General features: G+C 43.2%; 1 protein-coding gene across 3 annotated transcripts in view; it reads left to right on the forward strand.

Moving 5' to 3' along the window:
* CORO2B (coronin 2B) overlaps nucleotides 1-12336 on the forward strand; it is a 127653-nt gene that overhangs the window by 95139 nt on the left and 20178 nt on the right. For all 3 annotated transcript variants that reach the window (XR_004647376.1, XM_034783362.1, XM_034783363.1), the window contains one exon: nucleotides 3123-3239. Coding sequence is in view for 2 of the 3 variants with exons in the window: in XM_034783362.1 (XP_034639253.1) it covers nucleotides 3123-3239 (117 nt within the window). In the remaining variant the exon portion in view is untranslated. The remainder of the gene's footprint in view (nucleotides 1-3122; nucleotides 3240-12336) is intronic.

Raw genomic sequence — 12336 nt, forward strand, 5'->3', positions numbered from 1 at the left:
ATACATCACCAGTAAATGACTGGATGTCTTGTGCTTCTTTTCCAGATGACTTTTTGTGTAGTAAATCGGCCAAATTTGCTGATATTTCGGTGCCCTTGCATTTTGCATTCCAGTTCAACGCAGTATTTTCTATCAGAAATGCCCATCCTTTCCTTTAGGTGCCCTGAATAATGACTAATAGCAATCATTGGTATTGCTGGTGCATGTGTTAAATCTTTGGGGATAGAATCTTCGTACAGTGGTTGGCATCCTGTTACCTGATTGGGGCTCTCTAGGTTCTACTGAAATACACATGATAAAACCTCTAGAAATGCCCATTCATACTCTACCCTAAAGCGAGCTGAAGGGATTGTTCCGTGTATGACAGAATTTCTCTTGGCTGGTGATGGTAGGAAATCAATATACAGTATTAGCTGCTGCTTTTACCGGGGTTTTGTTCCTAGAATAAAGCAGACATTCCAGTCTGTCTCTTGGACCCCAGGCAAGACTTGTTATAACCGGTATCTGTGTTCCTTTCCGTAGCCACAGTGGCTATGATGTAGTAGAAGCAGTGACACCATCACAGCAAGAGCCAAGAATCCCCGGTAATTAACAGACTAGCTCAGTGGGGACAAATTAATTCAAATAATCTCCCCAGGAGGCAATGTCTGAAAAGCAAACTCCTACGTCTGGCATGTCAGTATCTGACCGCTCACAGTCGTCCACACTCCCAGGGAATCCCGTCAAACCAAAACAAGGCGATCTACATGGTAGCCCTGGCTGAAACACTATACCATTCTTCCCTCCCCTTGTGTTACAATGGATTACAAAATACTCACCAGTATTTGCGGAACTATTACAGTAGGAGGCTATGAATCTGCTTCACAGATGTTTACTTTACTGGTAGATTACCGAAACCAAGGACTTACCCATGTGCATTTCTTTGTTCACATTAAATGAAGCCAGGAGCTAAATACTTTAAGGTCAGTGCTGAAAATGCTATTAAATATTTAGTGTATTTAGCATTCTGACCTATCTTGTTTTCAAACCTTAAAAAAGCTTGACACCACCTCCTAGTGGACACAAGAAACCCATAACTAAGATCTGACATTTCAGTGTGGCTTTACAAAAAGGAGAGAACAAAGGAAGGAGAAATGTCTGCAAGTCTTATGCCCTAATTAAGAGACCAAACAAACAATCCCTCGGCTGCTGTACACAGACAGTTTTAGACAGAGCAGCATGTAGAATAGTTTTATACACTCAGGAAGCGAAGACTGGGGAATTTTCTACAATTCCACTGAGGAGAAGAAACTAACACAAGACTGATGTGCATTAATAGATCTGTGTGCTGTAGTCACCAAGTGAACTGTGCATTTTAAAAATCTTTCAGCTTTCTCTCTGCAAATAGAGGAAAAACACAGGGTTATGCAAATAACTGACTTTTGGGTTTAGTGGATGGAGCAAGAAGTTGGGTGGGGGGGATCTGTTTGTGTTGAAACAAAAAAAATAATTTAAAAAAATGTTTCCTTTAATTTTTGATGTTTTTAAACTTTTTTAGAATGGTTTTAAAAAATATAATTGAGTGAGTTTCTAAAATGAAAAGTCAGATTTTCTTTCAAAATGCTGAAATGAACCATTTTGACATTTATGAAACTTTTTATTTGACAGAATTTGCAAAAATTGACCCAAATTCATGAATTGTTTTCGTCATCCAGAATCTGCATTTTTCCACAAAAAAATAAACAAAACCCCCTCCAAAATACAGGTTTGCACAAGAAAATTTTGCCCATCTCCAGAAAAAAAAGATGATTCCTAAAAGTTTTCCTAAAAGAATTTTTGATCCCAGTGGAGAGAAATCACATCTCTAAGGTGCAAAGCGCTTACTACACTTTCAGTGTTCCTATTTTCTAAGCTACTACATATGGTTGTCTAGAATTTAAAAAAAAAAAATCATGCCATGCTCAATATGACTTCAGAAGTTGGGGAGAAGGAAGGCCCTCAAGAGCCAGTTAGCAATTTTGTGGTTGTACCCTCATGCTATCGTCAATGTTCCTCACCAGAAATGTCTATTGTAAATTGTTTCCTTTTCCCCAAAGAGTGTAGTAACTTCCACAGGGAGTTGAGAACTCAGGCATTAAACGAGTGGATTTTATTTTTATTTGTTATTTTCCACTTATGATGCAACTAGCAGCCTACCTCTAGGAGCATTTACAATTATATAAATAAAAGCATTAGTCCGTCAGCCTTCTCCTAAGTAGTGCAAGCCCATCAGCGAAACAAACCCTGAAGCCTCTTCACACAATTCCATTAGAAAGAGAGTAGCTAAAGCAAATACAAAGTGTTCCACTGCAGGATCGAAGGATGTTGTATAGCTAAAGGGAAAGGCATTTGTTGTATTGGTTTCTTTATTTACGAATAGTTCAGCAATAGTTGCTGGGCGTGTCCTAGAATGGAAAGAATAAGAATCTTTCCTCTGGAAAGCAAGAAGTATAAAATTGTGGCACTGACCTCAGCATGGTTGATATCTGGTCTACCATGAAATATAAGTGGTTCAGGTCATTACAGCAAGCATCTCTTTTTGTATCTCAGATACATATTTGTCCTCATGGTAATGGTGTTTGAATTGACTCTACCCTGTAATGCATTTACCCTTTCAATTTACCCTGGTGATTCACCCCCCACCCAATTAAATTAAACTCATGCATCAAACAGAAAATGTCAAACTCTTTCCCTACGTCTTTCACTGTAACTGTAATACATCTGCATGTTGTAGGAGAGTTTGAACGCAAAGAAAGCTTTCTTTCTCCTCCTTTGTTTCGAGCTAGTTCTCTGTAGTACCTTTTGATCATTGTAGAGATGCCATGCTGTAAAATTGCTAGGAGTTGTTGGTAATATCCTGAGGAAATCAACATCGTTTAGATTTGTTTTGCACATTTAACCAGGCACGTACAAACCACAGAGAAGTAGAAGAAAATGAAATCTGATCTCTGAAGCAAGCCACAGAAAGAGAGCTGAGTTACTAAAAAGCGTGTCCTCTTTGCTGACGTTTGAGTTATGCAAATGAGCTGTGCATTCTCTCTTAACATGAGTTTACTTCTTAAGATGACTAGAATTGTTGCTGATCCTGTATTTCTCCCTTACAGACCGGTCGGATCGAACCAAACTACCCAAAAGTCTGCGGTCACCAGGGCAACGTGCTTGACATCAAGTGGAATCCTTTTATTGAAAACATCATAGCTTCTTGCTCAGAAGACACCTCGGTGAGTAAAAATGATTTGAGCTGATGTCTCCTTTGACATAAAAACTTCAGCGGGAGCAGAATATGAACATCCTGCATTCCTCTCAAAGGGTGGTAAAAGCGCTTTGTCAAGCTTATAGGGTTATCATAGGCTCCATCTGTCCGGAGTGAGTCATACCATGCTCACTTTATTGGCATGTAATTTTTGGCTCCTGTCGTGGGCTTGGGGGAAGGTACCAACAATGAAGCAATAGAGGAATTTGTGCTGTTAGGGATCTAATACTACAGGGTTGGGACACTGGCTATCTTGCAAAGTGTGTATGTGGGTGAGAGAGAGAGAGAGATAGATTTATTTTTAAAGGTTAAATAGTCACATATACAAAAATTTGAAGTGACTGGATGAGGTGACTAGCAATATACCCCAACCGTGACTCTTAGCAGGTGTTTTGTTAGTTACGCCATCTTGATTTGGATTTTTCCAAAGGGTTTTTGTCACTCTGGTTTCTCGTCCTTTCTCTGAGGGGCAGAACCTGGTTCGTGATCCTTAAGGAAGGATTTGATGGACAGCTTGCGGGAATGGGCTGTAATCCCAGGGGGCCATATGGAAGAAGGTCCAGAAAAGAGAGGGGGGGGGAGATAATTATACAGCTTGGGTGGAGGGAGGATGTGAGAAAGGAGGGAGCAGAGACAGATGAGCAAAAAGGCAGGAGGCAACAAAACAACTTGAATTGGTGTCGCAAAAGTAGTGACTGCCCCTTCCCAATCTCTTCATCCATCACTGGGGTCATCAGTGACCAAGGTGACCTAGGGGACACAGCCTCCTTCTCCCTCACACAAACACTTGGCCTCGTGCATTTTCCCCCCACTGTATAAAATGCAGGTAGTGCTGCAAGCTAAGGACAGGTCAGGGGAACGGCCCCAGTAACCACAAGGAGGGAGGGCGGGGGTCACTTTGGAAGAAACAAATACTTGAGACACGAATCAATCACAAGCTATTTCCAAACCTTGGAATGATTTCTAGGGACTTCTGCTTCAGCCTGCTGAGAAGTGGGGTTCAGGCCGAGCCGCTGGCTGTGTGTGAGAGAAGGGGATGTTCCCTGCTCGCATGGTCTGTGGCGATTTCTGAACTCTCCTTTTCTGTTCACAAGAGCTCCTGTTCAGATGTCTTCCCCCACCATCACCCTTCCTGTCTCTCCCTAGCTCAGAAAGTCCCTGCGTTGAAACATCCACATTCATCATCCATCTATAGATATTACGAACAGCGGGTATCCTCCGCCTCTTGTGAGAAACGTTAAGGGGGAAGGAAGAGGAAAGGGTATTCTCCTGTTTCAAATCTCTTACCCTATTTCCCCCTTCTCAGGAGAGCTCCTCCTTCCCCAACCTAACAGATTCTGCCAGCACAGGGAGGGTCCTGAGCCAAAGGCAGACCACTCTGCCCCTCCCGTAAAGCCCTAACCGAACTCCTATGTCTGACTTGACTTTGTCAAGGTCATCAGCATCCTCACAAGGGGAGGTGTGGCTTCAGTGTGTGGCTGGTGCAGTCCAGCTGGGACCACCTGGCAAAGTCCCCCGGGTCTCCACACTAGGCGGCTGAAAGAGGAGCGGGGCCCATGTTCCATGCAGGCTGGTGGGAAGAAGAGACTGGTAGTTGTTAAGACTGCTCACGGAAACTGGCATGTGCCGGAAGGAGGGGGATGGCAGATCTAGGGGAAGCACGTCTGTTCTACGGGTAAAAGCTGGAGTAAATTAGAAGGTTCTGGAGCCGTGTGCTGCGGTTTCCGTGGCTTGTGTTAGCATTTCTGTTGTCTTTCTTTATGCCCCCTACAAAACAGACACGGGTGTTTTAAGTGCTTCTGATTTTAACTGTGAAATTTTAAATGACACATTTATGCAGCTTACAACGAGCTCTGACCTGGTGTTTTATATAAATCTGTAGCTGTTGTCTGGCTGAATCCAGTTCCCTCTGCTATACAGTGATGTCATTTATCGTTGTAGTAGTGTTCTTTTTATAGCCCATGCTGCAGATAAGCAGTAGGGCTGTGAACAAGGATGTCTTGTTTCCACCCAACAGCTATTATTAATCCTTCTTACTATCAAAGACCACAGGGGCTGCAACTATTCTAGTGTCTAGAGAAATATCAAGTAAGGGGGGGAAAAGGTAGTCTTACAACGTGGTGAAGACTGAGTCAGACCGTCTTTATTTGGCTGCTGTTTGCCTCCACTTCTTTGTTTTCTGGATACTAACATTTCCCTCTGGAATAGTGCATTGCACTAAAAAGCTGCCTTTGTACAAAGTAGTGTGTGAAAGCTTAGCAGAGCAGAAATGGGAATTTGTGGTGACCCAGTTCTTACTGGTTACAGTTCTGCCTCAATAGATCTTATAACATTTCTGTATATTAGAGAGACAAGGTTGGTGAAGGAATATCTTTTATTGGGCCAACTTGCGTTGGTGAAAAAGACAAGCTTTCGAGCTACACAGAGCTCTTCTTAGTTCTGAAAAATGGGGGAGAAAATCAGTTTGGGTAGAACCGAAATTGAATTTTTGGGGTCTGTTTGGTAAATCAAAACGTCTGGTCAAGTAAAATGTTTGTTTCAGGCATTTTTAACCTTTGTAATAAAAGAAGGTAATGAAAGGTTAGACCCACAAAACTGAAAGGAGGAAGGTGCTGGTGGTGCTTTAGACCTTTCTCTCCTTCTCTGGCCCAATGATTCTTCAGTATTTTGTATAAATTGGAACCGTTTCAATGGGAGAGCTTGAGGGGGAATACCCAATAGCCCAGTGGTTAGGGTTCCCATCCCAGTTCCAGAGCAGGGAGTTAAACTTAGGTTCCCACATTCCCTGGTGAGGCCTCTAACCACTAGACTACTGCAGTGTAAAGGGGCTACTGTCAGCGACTCCTCCTAATCCAACCTGAACAATCCAAGGTTTTAATAATGTTGAATCGATTCATTTAGACCCTTCTGGAAAAATACTTCATTTTGACTGAAACAATTTGGTGAAATCAACACAAGATGGTGAAGTGTTTTGGTCAACCCATTTTGGAGGGGGCGGGGGGGGGGGAAATATCAGCCTAAAATGCCAGCTCGAATGTGAAGTTCCAAATGTCCATTCTATGTGCTCTGCAAATGCCGCTTGTTGTTGATGCAGTAGCACTATTTGTTGTAATCACGTGCATTTGTCACCCACTGGTTGTTCTATTTCATGAACTTCCTTTGTCACAATACAGTTTTAATTTGCAGGGTGCTTTACAAACACAGACAATATGCTGGAGGTCCAAGTCAAACCTAATGTAAGTAGGTGTTAAAGGCTACGTATGGCAATTTCCTTGCGTCCTGGTTCTCTAGCCACTTAAAAAAATACACTGAAATTGCACCACTCCTACTGCTGAATTACCTAATAAATTGTATTTGTCCTATGTTCAGTTTCTGAACTGCCTACTTTCATGTCAGAGTGACCTCATTCTGGGATAGATGGGCAACTAGGAAGCTGCCTAAAACGTGAATGTTATAAGCAGGCGACTGCAAAAATGTTAATTGTAGGATCCTATTACAGTAACATTAAAGAGGACCTAACTATACCATAAACAGGAGGGCAAACTTGCTACCACGTTGCAAATTACCAGACACAGCCTGTCAGCGGCATGGGTGCTTGGTGCCCCCTATCAGAGCACCAAAGTTTCCTTTAGAGGGGGGAGAGACATCCATTCCTTCTTGGGGTCTGATCACAGCCTGAGAGAGACTTCAGAATGTTTAAAAGCTGGCTGACCTTTATGGGGTATATCCCTTTCCCAGAACTCCCACAGTTGCTACTCCACCCCAGAGCTCTCTTAATGATTGGTTTAATCAGAGGAGAAGATATACACCTCTGTAAACATCTCTCCAGAGGCTAGTAAAAGAACAAACCAACCCCCGCACCAGTAGAACAGGTGCATGTTGTGCAATAGGCAGGTAATACACTGCAGAGTCACATTTTGTTTTTGTTACTTGTTCATGACGTGAACACCTGTCACAGGTTGACAGTTCTCTTGATCTACTGTGAGGCAGGCTTCCAATTCTTAGACTGTTCTCGTTATCCAGATTGCTAGCTAAGGAAATGAGGAGGCGAATGTGTTATATGTCCAAAGAACATCCCAACGTTTCAGAAAATGAGGCCATTGGAACAACGCTCACCCTAAGTATTTGCAATGCAGTAACCACTTCAGCTTCCCATTTGGACTCCTTACCAAAGAGGGAAGACCATTTGCAGCTATGACCACTGAGATTCTGGGATGCAATCCAGACCAGTGAGGAGTTCTCATCACCTGCCTTGCAACCTTTGGTGCCTCACAATGCTTTGCTGCCGTAGCTCCTAACCGGGGCTCCTCACAAACAGCATGCAGGTCGCACCCTAAGTGCCTGGATATAGCTGCAGCCCTGGTCCAGTAGCAGTGATCCCAGCAGCCTGTCGGCAGCACACCAGTCACGCTCTGCCTTGCACCAGCCTTGGTGACTTCTTGCAAGGTGGCCCCAAGACAGTCTCAGTCCCAGATTTTCCCAAACCATATGTTCTGCACTGTCTAGCTTTCTCCTGGACAGGTCCGTTATTAAGATCCATTGCCCCTTTAAAGAATCAATATTCAACCGTTTCTCCTTTAGGTCCACTTACCTACCACAACACTGGGTTGGTTTAGGTTAAAAATAAAACAGGTTTATTAACAAAAGAAGATGGGGCTTTAAGTGAATTCATGTGTAAGAGATTATGTTACAAATGGTTACAAGCAAATCGAAGTGAAAACACTAAAAGGTCTAAAATTTAATCTAGCAAGGTTTGGTTTGAGGCTTTGTTCAAAATGGCTCTTCTCACCCATGGTCATCCAGCATGGTGACAGACCTCTCCTTGGTCAGGATCTCTCCAGAGCCCCAAGGTGCTGGTTCCTTTGTCTTCATATAGGAAAGAGAGAGAACTTGGGGTCTTCTGCCTCCTTTCAAAGGTTCAGTGGAGTATAAAAGAAGTTGATGCTTCTGAAGGTTACCCCTCAATGCAAAGTTTATTCAGACAGTGAGGAAGGTGACATGCAGCCTGGTGGTAAAGTAGGTGCCCTGCTCTTTCATAGAATAACAGGGTTGGAAGGGACCTCAGGAGGTCCTGCTCAAAGCAGGACCAATCCCCAGAGAGATTTTTGCTCCAGATCCCTAAATGGCCCCCTCAATAATTGAACTCACAACCCTGGGTTTAGCAGGCCAGTGCTCAAACCACTGAGCTATCTCTCTCTCCCCCCACCCCCCCCACCTGTGTTTGCTGACATGCAAATTTGCTTTGTCTCCTGCCATCTTCAGTACCCCATTTACTATAAACACACATTCCTTTGTCTAGAAGAGATAGGGTTGCCAAGCCTCCAGGATGGTCCTGGAGTCTCCAGGAATTAAAGATTAATCTTTAATTAAAGGTTATGTCATGTGATGAAATCTCCAGGAATACGTCCAGCCAGAACTAGCAACCCTAAGGATAGACCTGCTAAACAACTTTTGCCAAGGCAGGACTGTGTGATTTTGTGTGCTAATAACATCATACAGGAGGATTTCATAACTTTATATATAATGTTGCTACACGTATTTCACCATGATCTAACTGATCAGCGAGTTAATAGCTTTCAAATGATACCACACAAGGCACATTTTGTACAAAGATGATTACAATGGTGTGAATACAGGGGTGCTTTTGGTCAATCCACCTTCTACAGCAGGGGTCGGCAACCTTTCAGAAGTGGTGTGCCGAGTCTTCAGTTATTCACTGTAATTTAAGGTTTCGCGTGCCAGTCATACATTTGAACGTTTTTAGAAGGTCTCTTTCTAGAAGTCTATAATATAGAACTAAACTATTGTTGTATGGAAAGTAAATAAGGGTTTAAAATGTTTAAGAAGCTTCATTTAAAATTAAATGAAAATGCAGAGCCCCCCGGACCGGTGGCCAGGACCCAGGCAGTGTGAGTGCCACTGAAAATCAGCTCGCGTGCCGCCTTTGGCACCCGTGCCATAGGTGCCTACCCCTGCGCTACAGTATGTTAGAAAATCTGAACTGACTTTGAAGATCTGGGGCTTTAGTGTAAATGAGAATCAAGCCTCAGATGTCCCAGATAACGAGAGCCACGACATTAGCTGGCAGCCCAAAAAGGATAGAGGTGAGCATGGGGGAGGGGAGGCACATGGAGTCATGTGCCCTTTTCTCCCCCCCCCCTTTTGCTGCTTGGCTTGTACTGAGCATGCTCAGTAACATCTGCTGAAGCCGCCACCCTCACTCTGTTGCCCCCCCCCAATCCGCAAGTACAGGTCATCTCTGCCAAAGGAGGACTCTTAGGCCATTACCATTTTGTGAGTGAACTTCATGGAGTTATTCTTCCAATATTTACTGAAGTTTGTGGGCTCTTTTATCTAATTCACTAGCATAAACAACGTGTATTCCTTCCAGTTAGTCAGCTTGGCGTCGTGAACACTTGCAGTCCGTTATTTAAAGATAAACACTCCCTCTCTCTTTAACACAAACGTGCATTGAAATGTGCAAATCCCGCCCCCCTCCTGCGCATTTGAAAGGGGAGCCTAAAGGATGTTCAAGCTCTGCACAATTGACTCACTAATCCACATTACTTTGGTACCTGTAAGTACCATTTGTTCTGTCGCTTGCCAGGAGTCAGATTCTGCTCTCAGATGCACTGTTGTAAATCTGGGGTAACCCCGTTAACCTGGATATTCAGTGGTGTAACTGTCAGAATTTGGCCCAGCAGGTTCAGTCTCTGGAATTTAGCATAATCACTGGAATACTCATGGGACGCGAGATTAAAATGCCAGCAGGCTCAACCGGCCTAAAGTCAAGTTTTCCCTCTGGACCTTGCCCATGATTAGCACAAAACACTTTTCTTTTGCTGCTTTTTGTAAAGTATCTAGGGGTTTTTATGAATGTTGGAAGCACGTCAGTTAATTTGCCAATTCCTCTCTGGTTTAAACACCAGGGGCCTGATTCCAATCTCCCTTGCGCTGGTATAAATCTGGAGTAACTCCATTTAAAACAGTGGAGTGACACTGCTCTACAACGGTATAAATGAAGGGGCAAGGCAGGCCTATGTGTGTCTGTTTATATCAATACCTGACCAGCCACGCTGGAGGGGGAGACCCTCTTCATATCTTGTCCGTTCTAGTAGCTGATTTCTTTAATACTCAGCAGCTTGGATTTTGTGGTATACAGATGTCTCTCCTCGCTCACTTTCTTCGTACTGCAAATCTCCACTGGTTCTTAGGATCATCTATTTGATTCAAATTAGGTTTTTCGAGTCTCCTATATATTGTCCTCATCTTTCAATTGGTCTTTCATTCTCTATGTACCATCTCATTTGGTGCAATCCAGAGATCAATGCCTTCTGCATCTTAAAGTAGAAAACATCCAGGTCACGGCTTAAAACCAGCTGTAAAACCATATGTTTTGTGTGGATCTTCCACTGTGGATCAGCAAACTAACAAGTTCGGGGCTATACTCCAGTATCCTCTCTCCTCTCAGACAGTCAGTCCTGTTTGATAGGCTGTAGTACTGACCCTCCAGGTGGCATGCTCCATTCTTCTTTATATTACACTTGTGCCACCTTTGGAAAATAGCTTCTCCCACAAATTCGCCCACCCCTAAGATGCACCATTTCGGTCCTAGCAGAGATGATGATTTTTACAGCTTCATTTTTTTCAGCCTGCAAGTAGCCTGAGCGTTTTTGTAACCATCTCTCTGACTCGTATGTTACGCATTCCATCAGGCACAGATAAAACAGGCTTCTTGCAAATATTATATCCAGTGCATTGGATCAGCTTTGTCCGTAACACTCTGAAAAATTGCCTCTTGAAGATTCAAACACTGTCCCATTAGCTTGAGAATAGCTCTCCACCAAACTCATTATCAAATGGGTCCCCAGAATACCACTGTCTTCTCCCCTTAGCTCCTCTGATTGCTTATTGTTCACTCTGAATTCTCTCGAGTGATGCCAAATACCAGAATTCTCCGAAATGTAACTAACTCTCTTTTTAAAAACAAAACAAAACATCCTTTGACTTGCTCTCCCTCCTGCTCTCTTTCACCACCACTGCCCTATTTATCATCCTGTCCCTTCTCCAGTTCACTCAGCCTCCAGCTCGGACAGCTGGTCCTCCTTTCTGCTCTCACTCCCTCTGGGCCTAAATCCAGCCACGTGTCATGAGTGAGACTCTGATTCCTTGATCTTTCTGAGCATATTAACTTGTCTTTCTAAATCTGAAATTTGATCTCAGTTCTGCAGCTAAATAAGGGTGATGCTCTTAGTTTTTTTGTGAGCCTTGTCTCATCGGGTCTTCCCATGAATGAAGCAAAATGCAGGGCTATTTCAGAAAGATGCATTCCTTGCTTTCATTCTTGCCTCATTTAGATCTTTTAAAATAAAAAGAAGCCCATTTATTTCCTTGCTCCTCCTCCCGAATCAGGGTGACAAAAAGGCACTTTTTCTTTTCTGAGTTCTTGCGATACCTTCTTGATGACTAAATTTAAGGAATAAAACTGCATGATTTCGCAACAAATGCATCTTGTTAGCAAAGCTTGCACTTGCAGGGAACTTCAGGAAAACAAACAGAACAAAATGTTCCTCTCTTTACTTTTGTGTTGATAACACTGTGTCGGAGAAAAACAGAGTTCTCGCTTTTTGTTTGGGTACAGCAAGTCAGATGCTTTATTAACTCTCACATTTGTGCAGAGGGAGAGAGCTAAGCGGGTTACCTGTAGAGAGACCTGCTTAGCTCTCTCCCTCTGCACAATTGTGAGAGTTAATAAAGCATCTGACTTGCTGTACCCAAACAAAAAGCGAGAACTCTGTTTTTCTCTGACAACTGGCAATAAACTTTGCCATCCATGCAGTGTGTGTACAGTAAATGACAGCTGTGTTTTGCTGCCTATCTACCAAAGGAGTAAATATTTCTCATTCTTTGCCTTGTTCTAAGGATGTATCCGAACTCCAGGGAACTGATGCAGGAAGTTGTGAATGATGTATTAAACAAAATCTCCCCAGGGCTGAGAGAGAAATGCAGGCCATAGGGTGACCAGACAGCAAATCTTAAAAATTGGAACGGGTGGGGGGTAATAG

The sequence above is a fragment of the Trachemys scripta genome, chromosome 10 (assembly GCF_013100865.1).
Source record: "Trachemys scripta elegans isolate TJP31775 chromosome 10, CAS_Tse_1.0, whole genome shotgun sequence".
Classification (NCBI taxonomy): Eukaryota; Metazoa; Chordata; order Testudines; family Emydidae; genus Trachemys; species Trachemys scripta.